The following is a 17,786-nucleotide window of genomic DNA, read 5'->3' on the forward strand; positions in this document are numbered from 1 at the left end:
GTGAATTTTTAAACCCCAAATCACTCCTTGTACATATAGACAATGTCCAGGATCCAAGTAACATATTCAATTCTAAGTTGCAAATTTCCCTGCATTTTAATGTTTCTGATACTGGGGTGTATCACATGATCAACACATACATTTAATATAGCATACCTATTTTCCTTTATTATTAAATAAATGGCACAGTTACAATTTGATGATGACTTGGATTTGAGAAAATGCCATATTATCAACAGGAATAATAAGCTTATAAATTTAAGCAAGAAATTCTTGAGAGGGGTCAACAACCTCTTCAGTCTGAGTCTTACCAGTGGGGTTAAGCAATGACAATGGATGTCATCATTGATATGCTTACAGGATAAAATACAAGCTACAAATGAGGATTTTTTTTTCTATTTTGAGAATCAACTTACCAGTACACCACCATCCACAATTTTCTTTATTCTTTATTCTTTTTCTATTCACTGTTTACTCAAATAAGCCATGCTATTTCATGCCTAGTTACCATTCCATGTGCTCTTACCTCTGCTTGGAATCCTGTCTACCCAAAGAAAGTTGATCCCTTTCTGCTTTATGTCACCACGTGCCTGATATATGCCTCTATATGTGTACTGACCATACTGAACTATAATGATTTGTTAGGTGTCCATCTCCTTTATTGGAAATTCCTTTAGGGTAATTGACTGCTTCTTATTTATCTCTGTATCCCTAGTATGTAGGACAGTGCCTGGTATGTAGTAGTATTCACTAAGTCTTCAAAGATTGAATATATAAATAAAAAGAAAGAAGGAGAAAAAGAACAGTATAATGTTATAAAATGCCATAGAACCAACAAATCTTTCATTTGTTGCTGCCATTCAGTGGTGTTCATTCCTTATCCAAACCCTCTGAACTCCTGGTAGACATACAATTATCAACATTGAGTTTGTTAATAATAAAATGGGATATTTATGTCCCCCCAGTTGATTATAAATTTACTAGAGGGAGGGATCAAGTCTTTTTTTGTATGTACTTGGTGAGTTTTAGATAAATTGTATATTCCTATTCTGAGGTTTGATTTAGTTTCCAAGATTTGTTATTCAGTATACCTTTATCATTAATACTAGAAGCAATTTGCATGAGAGAAATGGAAAGGCCCACAACAGTTTCATTTATTTAGGGCCTAGAATTTCTCCAGAGTTTAAAGCAATCCTTGATACTAGACATCAAAAACATAATTTTACTGTAATTTAAGGAGAGGAATTTGAATATTACTGCTAAAACCCTGGGAGCTAATTACTTCAAGATCACTTGAAACCCTAACTCACTCAAGTTTGAAAAAATCTCCTGAGGTACTTAAAGTCACTATTCCCATTTTGTTACTTGATTCAAATCAATGTCTTAGATCTTGCTAATAAGAGAAAACATGAAGTTCATGCAAAAGAGAGATTCCATTTATCATTTGCTTAAAGAAAAAATATTAAGCATCTCCTATGGGCACTTCAGTATTCTATACTGTACAGTATTGTAAGAGAGGGAGGGGAAAAGATAGATGCATAGCCCCAGATCTCAAAAAATAAATTCTTAGCACCAAAATTACTAGTGTATATTGTCAAAATGAGTTACATTCTACACTCTTGGTTAGACCCAGACTTTTCAACAAGATCATTGAGGCTCAAATAAGCAAAAATAATATGGTTTCAATTGATATTGTTGGTGTTGCTATTTCAATTATATAGGAACAGTGGCTTGGCAAAAGATGCCCTCCAATATGGTGTAGTGTCATTCAGATTAGGAAGCCAAGTTACACTTTAGATGTCTTTTTAGAGTCTTACATCAGAAGTTCCAAATATTAAGAAAAGAATCCCTTTTAAAATTTCCCAATGTAAGCTGAGTCATTAAAAGAAATACAGACATAAGAGAGGAGACAGATTCAGGGAAGGAAATATTTTATTCTGATTGCCTGTCAACTTGTGAGACATTACTAACCAATCAGATGGCATGCAGAACATAGAAGCAGAATGAAAGAAATTCAGTCCAATCAGATTGGGCAGTTTTAACAGGACTAGCAGTAGTGTATTATGTTATGATTCTATCATGTTTACTTGTCTTATCCACATATGTAAGGTTAGCTTATTTTGAACATGTTTACCAAATTTAAACTGTCTCTCCCATTATTCCCTTAGTACTTGAAACATAGCAACCACTATTTTTAAAGAGTTTACAGCCTTGCCTACAGTGTTTTATATACAATAGGCAGTCAATTTAACTATAAATGTCATAAGGAAAATGGGGATGTGGGGAGAAGCTTACCACTAGATCCTCACAACATGCTGTTGAAGAATCTTTTTTCATCAATCCTAGGAATACATCCTCAGTTCCCACCTGCTGTTTGTATATGATATCATACCTGAAAAAAAGTCATTGATATAGAGACTCAAACAAAGGAGAAATTTCCTGTCATAGAGCAGAAAACTAGAAACTTATGGGAACATGCCATTACAAAAAAATAAAAAGACTAAATAAAATGCTTGCAGTTTTTCAGGTATATAGCAGAACAAAAAGGAATAGAAGTCTAAAAATTCAGTCAAAAATGCCTAACACTGTAAAGCAGGATTTATATCATATACACTTCTTTTCTAAAAAGAAGCTTAACTGTTTTAGAGCTATACAGATAAAATGAATTGAAGTAATTTCTAATAATAGTCTAATAAGATTCAATGTAGAAGAAAAAAGAAAGGTTCTTTCCAGGAAAACAATGGCTCAGAAAAATAGTGGGCCCATAATCCAGGGTTTGATGGATAGACAGGAACTCCCCTCTGCTAAATTTAAGCCACAATGTAGAACTCGACAATCCAGGTTTAAACCATTTCTGTCATTAACTGTGTGACCTTGGTCAAGTCACAAACTCATGGAGTCTGCTTCTACATTTTTACAATTTATGGAAGAGAGAGGGTTTGAATTAAATGATCTCTATCTTTTCCACCTCTAAAATTCTACAATAGAAACATTGGTAATGTAGTCAACACAGCTACACTACAATGTTTAGAATCAAGTCTTATAGAATTCTTAGTTCAATGAAAGATTTTCCTGTATTTCACCTTACCCATGACAATTCACAAATCTTCCCTTGGCCCCAAACTTGGGGCCTTAGAGGTAGGATGTTTTATCCTTAGAGGTAGAAGCAACCAGCCATAATGTATCCTATCATTTTAGAGAGAATAAAGTAAGCAAACATTTAGTAATGAACTTTTGTAGTTAATTCTATCCTAATGAAGAAATGGTAAATCTCTGGACAGGAGGACTAAAGGACTATACTGAACTTTTGATTACTGGCAAATAGGAATGTCCAAGAATGAAAAGGATTTCTTTGAGTTGAAACAGGAGTAACAATAAGTAGCCATTTGATAAGGGCCATTTTTTCTTAATAGACTATAACATCTATCAAGTATTTACAAAGATGAAATCAGGTTAAAACAAAATAGATAGGTATTGATCCATATGTCCATGATTCCCAAATAGATTTGCTCTAGCTGCTGCTCTTCTCATCACCAGAAACAATTTTCCAATTGCCTACTATATGCACTTGCCTAAATGTCCCAAAGGCACCTCACTATCCACACATCCAAAAACAAACTCATTGCTTCCCCACCACCTACATTCCCAATTACAGTTAATGGCCTCACTATTCATCCTCTCATTCATTATATCTAATCAAATATCAAATCTGCTTTCAAAAATCTCTGAAATAAAGACCCTAAGACTTTTCCCTGAAACCAGTGACTTAGATCATGCCCTTATTATTTTTTACTTGGCCACTAGTCATTCTTCTTTTGTGAACTGCCTGTCCACATTCTTTACTCATTTTCCTCTTTACCCATTAGGACATTTGAAATATAATTGCATAAGATAGAAAATACAGATTTTTAAAAAATCTTAAAAAGCCATTTTCTTCTTATCCTGAATGAATTATTTATTCCTGTAAAACTTTCATGGATGTTCTTCTACAGAACATCAAACATCCAGGAAAGTGAGAGTTTACTCAAATTTGGAGCTTGCCACATATGGATGTTTGACATTTATTAGACAATATAATAAATGAGTGACTTAATTCTTACCTTTCATATGTATGTGTGTGTTCTGTGTAAACATAACATGAGATTTACTCTCTTCATTCTTAAGATGCAAACTGAAGTGTTTTTATGAGGTTTACAATTTTTTCACATTGTTTATTTGAAAGCTGGATACTTTGTTCCAGTTAATTATCTGCAGTATCCTACTGCTTCTCTTTTCAGAACTGACTTAGAAGATAGAAGCATAGGGTTTTTTGAAGCATTGTCATAGTCATAGTCAATGTAGAACATCAAGTAATTAAAAGCAGGTCTTTCACATATAAACATGATATAATAATTTAGTTTGTAAGAATGCTTGTAACTGAACAGACTATTTTCTTACTGTTAGTTCCACATTATACAGGTAACTATTAAATATAAATTTATAATGGAAATTACTGTGTTTTTCATTTTTTGTTAGATAATAAGTGAAAGGAAGGCCTTGTGTTTTATTCTTTATTTCTGCTTTAGAAGGAAAAAAATCATCAATTACACATGCCTTATGCATGTCATTGTAGTTTTATCTTTTATGTGGTAGAAGTCACTTTATGAATCTTGTCAAAAATAGAATGGCATCATATGACACATCTAGTTTAAACCCTTAAACACATTCCTGGCTTACTCTGGTATTTCTCTAGCATCCCATGTGTCAGCATGCTCTGCTCCTTCTGGAACTTCTTCTGGATTCCAGATGGCCTCGTTAGTTTCATCACTGGTTTGAGGGATGACTGTAAAGAAGGTGAAGATAAAACTGAAGCTGTTGCCCATTTCCCCCTCAAAATAGCTCCTGGTCTTTACACTCATTTGGGATCATTGAAGTAAAACATTTTCTATTTGTGATCTTTAGCTTGTTTTTTGGTTTAAAAAATAAATCAGTAACAATTGATTAAATAGTTTAATCAATATACAACCAATACATTGTAGAATTGTAATAATAATTGTAAAAATTTGGAAAAGACATTTGAGCAAATAAAGGAAAATAAAATAATCTGCAATCCAACTGCCCAGAAATAATGAACAAAATAGCATTATGATGTATATCTTTCTAGTCTCTCTCTCTTCCTCCCTCCCTCTCTCCTCTCCTCTCTCCCCCTCTGCTTCTCTTTCTTTCATATATATGTATATATTTATACAAACATCTAATAAAATAATATAATATATATAATATATAAAATAACATTGTATATATATTATATGCAAAGAAATATTACACATTTTTCCTGAAACATAGAATCACATGTAGAATATTTTTATATAAAAGAACAAATCAAACAATCACTTTGATTTAGGTAGAAATGTCTTATTTTGCATTGTGTTTTACTATATAAAAGCCTTTTGATACATATTTCATTCAAGTATGACATAATTCTTAAAATATATCATTCATTAAAAAAACAAACTGTTCATTTTTTAATCCAGTGTTTTCCTTATGTAGACATGGCTTTAAAGAAAATCTCTATCAGTTATCCTTTATGTAGAACTGAGCATGTGCCTGGGTTTCTACATGTCTTTAAATGTTTAAAAGTAAATAGGCATGTAAAACCCAGCTTACATTTGTTCCAACTATTAGAGCAGCAAATGAAGAGCCAGATTTGGTGCACAACATTATTTGGAGTCCTTTTAAGCATCTCCCCCAAATGCACCTGATTGTCAGGTTTTTTAATTCTGCTAATTTTTTGAAATTATCTGCTTCTGTCTAGCATGGGATTTGAAAGATTATTTCCAGATTTACATATAATGCTTTACATATGACTCATTGTTCTCTGAACAAAGAGATTATTAGACCTACATTATCAGAAATACAGGCAATACAGAAATACATCCAACTTTAAACTAGTTTTCCATGGAGTGAATATCTCTTGAATGAAGTAAATCATCCCCTCAGACCTCATTTTTATCCATTACTTTAAATATTTTTTTCAGATAAAATTGGTGAGAGGACTTCACTTCCTTTCCTTGCCCACCTTCTGGTAACTGTGATCATGACCAACAGAACTAGAGCCTTCTTTAGTTTTTTTAAGATGCATAAAATGTTCAGCTGTGAAAACGTATGGGACAAAATGCTGGGAATACATCCAAGAGTATTTATTCCAATTTATTGGACCTGTGACTGCACAAGTGACCTCATGGACTTTAATTTATAAACATTTCAATATAAGATAAAATTATGTAGTTTTTTGTTTATTTCATTGTGTTTTGCAAAAGACTATCAACTTAATGGGGGCAGGGATCTTTTCTATTTTGATTTCTAGTGTACTTTCAGAGATGATCATACTGCCTGTTTCATATTAGACACTCGATAAATATTTATTGAATAAAATAATGAATAAATTCTGTGAAATTGCCAGAATATAGCAGGGTAGATGGTGAAGAAGCTAAGCATCTTGGTAACTAGACCCTAAGTCGTAAGTTATTTAACCACACATGACTTTGAGGTTTTCTATCTCAGGAAATATGCCAAAACGTGAATAATTCAAGGCAAATTAATTTTCATTACTATAAAAACAACTTACCTGCAACAGTAAATGACTATTCATCATTTCTACAGTTATTTGAGGTCATCTTTAACAAGTGCTAGTGTTAGTATTATTCCCCCTGTAATTTTATTCCCAAAGATTGTATTAATTATCTTGGCCTATACACTTTATTAAAAAACTTACCTTTACTCTCTTCTGTTTTTGGTGGTCCAATATCCCCAGGACCCATGGCTCCAATCGCAGATAAATAATTAGACTGGGAGAGAAGAAAAAAGCCCAACATTTTGTATTACTTGTCTAATATGTGATCAGTAATACTTTAAATTGATAAGCTTTCCATCTAAAATTTCATAGAGCTTTCCAGTTTAATTACCCATAGTTGTTATACAACAGAGAGCCAGATGTCAAGTATTATTTTGAAGGTGTTTTCCTTGTCTTTCAAAAAGTATTTGGTTTAATAGACTCTAAGGCAGAATTGATGGTCTTTGATTAGACTAAATCCCTAGTTCCAGCCCAGTGAATTATGGATTCCTGGGGACAGGGGAATGAACCACATTCATCTTTTTGAAGGTTAGAACCAAGTGCTAGTATAAGAGCACCGACATTTTTGGGTTTTCACAGTGCCTGGTCACAGTTAGATGGGGGATAGAAGTATGGGAAAGCGTTTTTTTATATTCACTGGGGGATATGTTTATTGATTTTAGAGAGAAAGGAAGGGAAGGAGGGAAGGAGGGAAGGAGGGAGGGAGGGAGGGCTAGGGAGGGAGGGAGGGAGGGAGGGAGGGAGTTAGAGAGAGAAACATCAATCGGCTGCCTCCTGTACATGACCCGAACAGGGATGGAACTCAAAACCTAGGTATGTGTCCTGCAACCTTTTGGTGTACGGGACAAAGTTCAAACCAACTGAAACACCCGACCAGAGCTGGGAAAGTTTTATAGAAGTAAAAACAAACTACTGCCGGGCCTAGTGTGGCTCAGTGGTTGAGCATCGATCTAGGGACTAGGGGATCGCGGTTGGATTCCCGGTCAGGGCACGGGTCCGGGTTGTGGGTTCGATCTCCAGTGGGGGGCATGCAGGAGGCAGCAGATCAATGACTCTCTCGTCATTGATTTTTCTGTCTCTCTCTCTTCCTTTCCCGTCCTCTCTCTGAAATCAATAAAGACATATTAAAAAAACAAAACAAAACAAAACCCACTAAATAAAGTCTAAGCATTTGGACATCAAATGACTCATTCAAAAGTCCCGATTTCTGCTTTTACTTCTTTCCACTGTGGGTATGAAACACTTTCATCCCACTGCTCCCTGATACGGAACTAGTGAATTTAAACAGCAATCCCAAATTTATAGTGTCAAATATATGCTAAACCACTACAGTCTTCATAAAAGTTCAAGTGTATTTCGCCATATTCTGCACAAGCATGAATATCCCCACAGGACTGCCTCTGGTGCACCAGTACAAGAACAGCTTTTCTTTTTTCCAACATATTACGCCATCATTATAGTGGTGACCACTTCATTTGTCCCTCTCAGGGGTTCTTTGATATTTCAAGAATCCTCCCCCCCTTTTTTTACTAATTGCTCTTGTTGATGTCAGATTCTGCATTGCAATTCACTCCATTGCTGACAGTCAAAAAATCCTTATCTTCTTGGATCTTGGTAAACAAGCACCTCTAGCTCTACTTTCTCAGCCCCCCATACTAATCTCCCAAGTCTTAAGACATGTATGAAAGTTATAATGTTTTGTTTGGGAAAGAGGAATAGAGTTTGTCCTTGAAAGCTGGTGGAAAAGCTCACCTGGGTCTTTTCATGCTAAGCTATCCCAACAGCTATAAATCAGAAATTAATTTATAATATGTCAACAGTTTCTGAGACAGTAACTATTCCTTTCCAAAAGGTGCTTCAAAAGTGCTATGTAGTCCCAGTCAGTTTGGCTCAGTGGTTAGAGCATCGACCCTCTGACTGAAAGGTCTCAGGTTCAATTCCAGTGAAGGGCCTGTATCTCGGTTGCAGGCTCGGTCCTCACCCTGGTTGGGGCACGCGTGGGAGGCAACCAAAGGATGTGTCTCTCCTACATCTCTCTCCCTCTCTCTCTTCCACTCTCTCTGAAAAGCAATGGAAATAATATCCTCAGTTGAAGATTAAAAAAAAATAAAGTGCTATGTGTGTGGTTAAAGTGTTACAGGCATTTTTATGTGAAAATCCCAAGACAACATTCTGTTCATTTTTTTCTTTTTAAGCACTAAGGTCATATAAACTTGTAGTGCTTTTATTAAATTATTAATTAATGAAATACTAACAGTAAATCAGAGTAAAGCATTTCTTGGAACATGAGGGCCTTTTGTTTCATTGAGTGTCTCACTCCACGAAAAATTAAAATCTATAGAAATAAAAACTTGAACATTTCTGACAAAAATTGGTAAGCTCTCCATGGAGAGTGATGATTGGATCAGTATATCGGAACATAGGGGGAGTTCAGTTTATTAACTTAATGAAAATAAATGATTGAAAATAAAATTTTCAAGTGAAAAGATGGATCAGGGTAATAAAAACATTAAAAACCATCTGGCAACTCTTTTCTATAAGAATATCATTTCAGCCTTTACTGTGAATCCACATCCAATTATCTGAGCAATTCATCATTGCAATTCATGCCACTTTGCAATATGTAAGAGAATTAGAACATCCTTGTTACAATGTTTGTGAAGAGTAGTGAACAGTATTTCCCACAGGTTTTAAGGTCCCCTTGTGAGCTAAAAACAAACAAACAACAGTCATACTCTCTTCCCAATCTCCCAGATTCTTCACAATTCATGGTGAGGATAGTATAAATGAAACAATGTGTATGCAACAGTTCTAATACTGTCTCCAAAGAGTGTATTTTCAAAAACACATCACTCTTGTAATCATTCCACAGTTCCCAAGATTAATGCATGTGAAAAATGAAAAACCGTTTCTCTCCTGGAAAATTTAATAGTTCATTAAAACCATTAATTATTCTCCCATTGTTCTAATAATCCAATTCTATATCCTCTAATGATAACTGTACTGAGGTGTGTGAATGACCAATTATCTCAAAATTGCTTATAACCTAGATGTACAGAATCATACATTATTATAGTAATTTTTTCTCTATAAATTGTACAATTTGGTAAAATGGTCCTAGTCTCTCTATTCTCATAAGCACTCATCTTTACCCGAGACATAACTCTAGATGAAAATAATCATCCCCATACTTAAATGTCAAAGGGAACTGGCTTTGTTACAAGGGTAATTCCTTATCTCAATCTGTTTGAAATACAAGTTCCACTTCCTTTTGTTCAAGAGCACTGTTTCTCAAATACTTAGTATACTTTTGTATCTGACATAACCCCACCTTTCCCAGCATGTATTATTCTATTTCTGCTACGGTAGCAAAAATGACCTTGCCTTCCCAACTTCATTGATACATGCTCCTAACTTTTTCTCCTGTGTCTTATGTGTTGTATATATTCAAGGTGTTATTAACATCCCGATTTTTCTTTATTTTTGGCCTCTACTAAGACTTTTCCCTTACTCAAATTTCTTGGTTCCTGATCCTGGCTCCATTGCATGTCTTATGTGAGTCTGTCATGTTCCACCTAAGCACTTCCTGAAGAGTGGAAGCTAAATCCAGTGTCGATCCGAGCCACTAAATTCGCTGCCTCTTCAGATTATACTTGTTTTTCAACATTATGGCAAAAAAAGAATTTTGGGAGGAGCAAACTGATATGCATTTTCATGAGAGATGGTTTGCTCACTGTAAACTGGTCTCAATAATGAAAAGCTTTATTAAAATAAGCGAGTGAAAGCAAAGTGATATATTCTGCTACAGTATGAGATTTCTGCCCAAAATTTTGTTTGACTTAGGCAGTCTGATAACCAAGGTTTGCTGATATCTAAGGAGTAGGAGAATGGACACGGGGAGGGGTACATAAAAGTGTTTTTAATATACTGGAAATATTGGCAGTGACTGGAGTGGGCAAAGGTCAGTTTATGGAACAATCATACCCAAAATAAAGCCCATCTTGTTGCTGCAAGCTTCCCTGGGGTTACCTGTCCTGACCCCAAATGCTATTCAACTGCCTAATTACATTCTACAGCTCTATATGAGCATGTGCCCAGAGGCCAATTTCAGTAGGCTGCAGAAATTCAGTAGCCCTTATTTGGCTCAAAATATTTTCTGTTCTGCTTTCATCTGTAGATAAAGAAGAATAAGTGGACTGGATTTCGGTGCATAATTAATACTGTCTAGTTGAAATTATCTATTTTATAGAAATACTGTTTAAGCTTAAAAATCCTAGCTATCACACTTTTTAATGGTTGTCAAGCATTCTTTGGCCATAAATATAAATACAAACATTTTGAAATGTGGCTATTGCTACCATAGTTACAGAACAATTTTCCTATTTAGCATTCAGGTAGTTTAGAAAAAATATAATTATGTTTGCTAGAAATGTACTAGAGGTTTTACTCTCATACATAATCAGCCCTGCAACCTCCTGCAAGTATATCAGATGACATACCCTTACTCCCACAGCAAAGTTGGAACAAGTTGTTCAAATACAGTTTCACAGCATATTGTGAACAAAACTAATTCATCTATAAGTATACAACCACCTGTTCAGACTCAAAATCACCCTCTTCTTCGGGATAAAGTAGCTTAGAGAGAGCTTGCAGAGTTGAAACTGATGAAATAGTTTCAGTTTCCATATTTTCTGATTCCATATTTTCAGTTTCCATTTTTTCAGTTTCTACATATTCGGGTTCCATATTATCCATATTTCTGAGGAAGAAAATCAGAGTATTTTAGTTTTCTATTTTATTTAAGATGTAAAGTATTTATTGTCATATTGCCCTTCTTTCCCTGGGTCACTCTATTCTTTCTTATTCTTCCTTGAAAATCCTTGTAAACTCCTTCAGGTATATATATATATGTATTTTGCTGAATCACAGACCAGGGGGTCGCAAGTCAAGTCTAGTATTCAGCTTACTTAACTGAATTGCCATGCTCACTTTAACAAGCATTTATTGAGCACCTACTATAGTGATTCTCTGGTTTTAGTATGCCTAAGAATCACTGGGCAACTTGGTTAAAAATGCAGATTTTTAGCCCTACCTCTAGAGAAAGTGGAGTTAGTGTCATATGGAATGTATGTCATTATTTAGAAACATACTTGTGTAGACTACTTTTTTATCTGTCTCCTGTATGCTGTCTAGGTTGTATATTCCATTTAAGGAACTGAAAAGAATGTTTCTCATAGGGTACCACTCAAAGAACTTATTTCACACTTTTGCCTCAGGTAGGCCTGTACCTTCTGCTTTATTTAAATTTTTAATTAACCATAGATGATACCTAGCATTATATTGCCATTTGAGAACTTAAATGGGTTGGTTCAACAACTTTAGTAAAACTTCACGCAAAATAGTTTTTCTGATTATAATAATGATACTGTATAAGTTTATTGTGGAAATTTTAGGAAATAATACATTAAAAGTATAAATAAGTAAATTACAACTACCTATAATCCTACCAACCAGACATCAGTCTTTTAAATAATCTCTACAGTTATGTTTGGAGTAAGTATTCAGGATCTTTAAAAATTTTGGAAGTGTTAGACTTTAATGACTAACCTGAATAAAGACTGTAGGATTAGTCCTATTGTCAGTGATTTAGGCATAAATATAATAAGAATCTTTTCTACACTTCTACTGACATTTTTAAACATTATTTTATTAAAATTAATTCACAGGAAATATTAGTGCTTTTAGTAAATGACCCACTAAAATTTTTGCATTGTGCCTAGAACAGGAATACAAAAGGGATTCTCAAATGTGTACTGGTATAATCATCTGTCAAAATCAATCTGCATGCAGATGGTGTTTTCAAAACTTCTGTCTTATTTTTTTTAACATTGTAATTTTATTTTTTTAAATAGAAAACTGATTTTAATGATTATAGGCAATATCAAGGATATGAAACAAATGTTAGATTGCCCTGTACATCCAGCATAGAGACAGTATATCATATGGTTAAAAGTAAGGGCTCTGGAGTCACACTGCCTAGATTTGTTATCTACCATTTACTTTCTAGCTCTGCGACTTTTGGCACATCATTTAAACTCTCAATACTTCATTTTCCTTATCTATAAAATGAGAATAATAATAGTGCTACCTCATAGGGTTGTTACAAGGATTAAGTAGCTTAATACATGTAAAAGAGCTTAGAACAGTGCCTGGCATATATTAAGCACTCAGCGTATGTTAGCTATTATTAGTCCTTTAAAATTTTAATTATTCTAAGCACAAATATCACTTCTAATAACTGTGCTGAATAAGTTAATGATAAAACTCATTATATTGGAAACTTGTTAATTTGGGAAAAGTGAAATAAGAGGTGATAAAACTATCTTCTCTCACAGTATGGTCTGGTAGGTAGTCTGCTATAGAAAGGGGTAATTGACACAAATTAAACAAAGAAGCTCTTGTTTATATTTAAAAAGCCTAGTTAATTATGTGTTCATTAAACACTTACTTAACATTTAAAGCAAAAAGTATGAAACATTTTCTACCTTTGACAACTAAAGGGAAAAATGGATCCAAATATCAGATGCAATGATATAATTAGTATTTTGAGTTGAGATTGTACAGTGAGACTTTTAAGAAAACAAATATAGCAGAAACTGTTTCATTCAGTAGTATTTTTCTTATAAAATTGTTGTGATGCCGTTTTATGCAATGTATGTGAAAGAGTTTGCTAAATTATGAAAAGTTATGTAAAAATATCATTATTGTCTAGCACATAGTGCCAGTACCCATAGGTAATTGATGATGAGGTTTGTGAGAGCTCAATGGTGGGCTGGTGAGAGGGGAATAAACTGAAACCAGTAGAACTAACCTGGAAGAAGGGTATTCAGAATTCCCAAATGTAGTGTTTGAGATAGCAATCAGAATTGCTATTCATGCATCCTCATCTGCTAGGCAGGAACATGACCAGGGGGAGTTATGGGATGTGAGCAGTGTTTCACATCAGGAGGGTTGAATAGTCGAGGTGACAGGGAGGCCCAGTTAGGGTGAAGTAGGACCCTGACCCATAGGTTGGGGTATAGGAGGCAGGGTTCAGTTCTTGAGGATTGTGGGGGAGTTTGCAGCTAGATGAAGGTTTAGAATAGGGTAGGGCTTAAAGTCACAGCTGGAAAAGAGAAAACGAACCAGGCACTGCATCACAGGCTTTCTCATGTCACCTGGGCAGCCACAGTACAGGTTATAAAGAAAGCCTGTGCTTCAGTGGGCACACTATATACTGGATTTAGGGAAAGCAGATTAATTCTAAATCCCCATGCTGGGAAGGAATTCCAGTCTGGTTCTCATTTGGTGAGAGGCAGGGCAGCATGGGCAGTGGGAAGCTTATACCTTTAGGCTAAATGTCTTCAATAACTGGAGCTGGCATGTAGTCAGCAGTCAATGAATACTGAATGAAGAATGATTAAATTCATACAAATGTTATATTAAAAAGTAGTCACCTTGGAAGGTTGTATACATTGATGTAAATTATGCTATCAATGCTCAAAATATTTTGGAATTGCCTTCATATGTATCACCAAGAAAATAGTTATCATTATGGTTTCACTCAGTCTGACTACAAATCAGATTTGTCTCCAAGTAATTTCTAGATGTATCTCGGTATCACATCTACTTTCAAAATATGAAGATTTGCTACTATGAAGATATTCAAAAGAATGTGCTACAGGCCTCAAGGCAATTCTAAAAGAGTAGTTTCCAAAGTAATTTGAGCAATGACAAGAGCATTAGAATAAGTGTAGCCTTCAGAAGTGACTGCTTTGAAGGGGATGTCACTCCTTGGGACATATATGTTTGAGTGTATTTGTTAAACAAATGATTCACAATAATTTATAATAACACTCTACATATCTGACACATATTATGAATTGGACTTCTTAAATTCCAAGTTATACTGGCATAAAATAGCATAGATTCATAGTAAGCTAAATTGGAGTAAAAATATAATTGGCACTTTAGCAAAAATAATTGTATTAAATCAACTGCAATAATAATCTGCAAACACAAAATAATAAATCATGACAAGTTTGTTGATATTGTATTTTGAGAAACAAAAAAAATCACCCATACTTTGTGAGAACTAATTAAATACTTCAAAGCATCAAAAGAGAAAAATAATGCCTGGCTGGTGTGGCTCAGTGGTTGAGCATTGGCCTATGATCCAGGAGATCGCAGTTCGATTCCCAGTCAGGGCACATGCCGGGGTTGCTGACTCGATCCCCAGTAGGGAACGGGCAGGAAGCAGCCAATCAATGACTCTCTCATCACTGATGTTTCTGTCTCTCTTCCTCTCCCTTCGACTCACTGAAATCAATAAAGATATATTTTAAAAGAGAGAGAGAAAAAAATAATAGTGAATTTTTCAAAAAATATTCTAAATTAAATGAAAATGAAGATTCTACTAGGTTTTTTAGAAATTATGAATAATTTACTAAAATTTATTAAAATATATGAATTTTTACATACAAATTATGAATAATTTACTAACAAATTATGAATAATTTACTAAACTTTATTAAAAATATATTAAAGTTCATTTGACATAAACAGATAACATTGGAAAAACTACAGACGGATGCCTTTTTATCAACTATGCAGTGTTATTTGTTTGTAGGGCTTTCTGTTATTTGTAAATTTGATATACATTAAGTTCATCTTGAGCCTGGCAATCAAGGTACTTCAGGATATAACCCTAACCTAATTTTCTGCCCTTCCCTCCTATAATTCTCTTATATGTAATCTGCATTCTGTTAAAACCTGAAATTCTTATTAAATATGTTCTATAATCTTCCGCCCTTATACCTTGAAATATATTCTTCCTTTTGCCTAGACTATTCAGGTACTAAAGTGTAGGGCTAAAAGTATATTCTAGAGGCACAATGCTTACATTTGAATCTGGCATTGCCACTTAAATAGTCTAAGAATAAATTTAAATTAAGAAAAATTTAAGTAGGAGTTTCATTAAAAACAAAATATATTGCTAAATCTTTTATTTGAGATTTAGTTATTTAGAAAATAAATTTTCTAGGCCCTTTATTTTTATTTCTCTCACTCTCCTTTGCTAGGTCAATTTCATGGCAGCATATTCCAGATAGAGCCTTTGATTTTCCTACATCAACCTGAGCCCTTATGGCCTTCATAGATAGAGGTGTGATTGGAGGATCTCTCTTGGTCACGATGAGCTAAAGAGAAAGGCACTTCAAAACCAGCTCATTACCAAAACATAGGGAATAAACAAGCTCAACCAGGATAGCTCCAGACCCATGTCAATGAAGCAATGTCAATAACCTGTTTGTGAGGGCTGGAGTCTTGCTTTCTTTTTCATTTGCCTCCATTCACTTTGTCAATAGGGATGGCTCTTTGATTTGAACTAATTAGAGAGAAGTCTAGTTTAAATTCGTGAAAACTGTGATTTTTTTCCAGACTATTCAGAAAGTAATGATATTTTATTAATTTAACTATATATAGTAAATATCAGAATAATAATCACCAAATAGTATCCTTTGGGAACTTGTGAAATAGGTAAGCCCATACTTCTTCATAAAATACTATTTACAGCTGAATGATTTCAAAGTATTCAAAATCCATTTACTCTCTTAAATAAATTCAGCATTTCTTTTGCAACTTTATTTACATAATGCCTTATTTAGTAAAAATCTGAAAAGACAAAAGTAAACATCATCTCTGCCTGTGTGTGAATTAAATTATAATATATGGTCTAATTGTTTCCCATTTTTAAACATTTTTTTACAACTATACACATGAATGATTACATGCCCATTAAAAATAATTCATTTTGACTTTACTTTTACAAAACCAAGAACGATTTCTTTTTTTAGTTTTCTAACTCACTGCGATCCAATGTAGCTAGTCATGAAGAACTATGGGAACTTAACAGAGTTTTGTTACAAATTTAAAATATATTTAATGGAAGATGATTTTTGAAAGTACCTAGAATTTTTTCATAAACCTAAACGTCAAGAAATGAGCCTCTTTTTATTTAATATTTCCTCTATTTATTCTTTATTTTAGCCAAACGTAACACACTTGTCAATAACTTTTTCCTGTTTCTCTGTCACATTCTCATACACTTCTCTAAAAAGGAATCAAGACAGAAAATTTTCCTTCAGTACTTTGAAAATTTTCCCTCAAGTCAAGAGGCTTGTTTTCTTTATTTGTTTAAGAAATAATCTCTGTCTTGAATCCTTTTCACAACAGAAAACTCAGGAGAAATGACCCCTACCTCTCTGGTCAAATTTGGTTCTCTCCCCTCACTCAAAGATTATTTTTTGATAAGGTTTCTCACCTGATGACAGCGACGTACTTTCCCAATTAGCCCTTGATGAGTAGCAGGTTTGGTAGGTACAAGTTGTCTTTATAAGCTACGCTCCAGTCCACTAAGTGTGTACCGACTGCTTCTCGCTCTTCAAAGGATCTATCTGATCAAGGTCCGTTGGAACCCTCAGGCCACGATGTTCACGTTCTAGCACACAGGACATTGTCCAAGAAGCAAGTGTTAACAGGCCAAATTTTTCAGTCTGAACAGCGTTATACCCTGTAAAAAATATATCCCAACCAAGGAGTACTGGTCCGGGATAAATCATGCCTATACGTGTAAAACAAGGAGCACTCAAATCTACCCATTAGGAGAGGTAGTTTTCACTCTCAAATTTGTGTTACAACCATAAGTGTGTCAGAGTGGAGTGAAAGATGTTGGGCAGCCTGCACTTGTTCATTTTGGCTTTCTGACATTTTATCAGCATTCATCCTCTGTATGATAAAACTGCCCGCTCTCTAACTCACATCCTGATAGAGTGAATTTTCTTAAAGCTTGTTGCTTAGAGTGTCTTGGGCAGGTGAACTTAGGGTCTGTTCTGTCTGCGACTTGTGGCTTTTTTTTCCCCTCAGCGTTGTAAATATCTAGAGTCCTCCCTACTTTCTCTGACAGCCACGGGATCTGAGGACCCCTGATTTCCCCCACTTAACTAAGGTATGAGTTCCTCACCTGGGTCAGTTTTCAGGTCGCTGGCTAGGCTCCCAAAATAGCCCAGAGCTCTGTGTACCTCTGTTGCCTGGGTAACAACTTTGTTTCCCCCACCCCCCTCCCCTCCCACCCATC

The 17,786-nt window shown here is 34.6% G+C and overlaps 1 protein-coding gene across 1 annotated transcript in view; it reads right to left on the reverse strand.

Moving 5' to 3' along the window:
• DNAAF6 (dynein axonemal assembly factor 6) overlaps nt 1-17,735 on the reverse strand; it is a 40,807-nt gene extending 23,072 nt beyond the window's left edge. Inside the window, exons 1-6 of the mRNA XM_081126043.1 lie at nt 17,673-17,735; nt 16,974-17,150; nt 11,207-11,372; nt 6,755-6,827; nt 4,717-4,822; nt 2,296-2,392 (exon numbers count right to left, since the gene is read on the reverse strand). Coding sequence (XP_080982169.1) covers nt 2,296-2,392; nt 4,717-4,822; nt 6,755-6,827; nt 11,207-11,368 — 438 coding nt within the window. The 5' untranslated portion in view covers nt 11,369-11,372; nt 16,974-17,150; nt 17,673-17,735. The remainder of the gene's footprint in view (nt 1-2,295; nt 2,393-4,716; nt 4,823-6,754; nt 6,828-11,206; nt 11,373-16,973; nt 17,151-17,672) is intronic.
• Between the last annotated feature and the right edge of the window lie 51 nt (nt 17,736-17,786).

Source organism: Miniopterus schreibersii, assembly GCF_964146895.1.
Source record: "Miniopterus schreibersii genome assembly, chromosome: X".
NCBI classification, from domain to species: domain Eukaryota; kingdom Metazoa; phylum Chordata; class Mammalia; order Chiroptera; family Miniopteridae; genus Miniopterus; species Miniopterus schreibersii.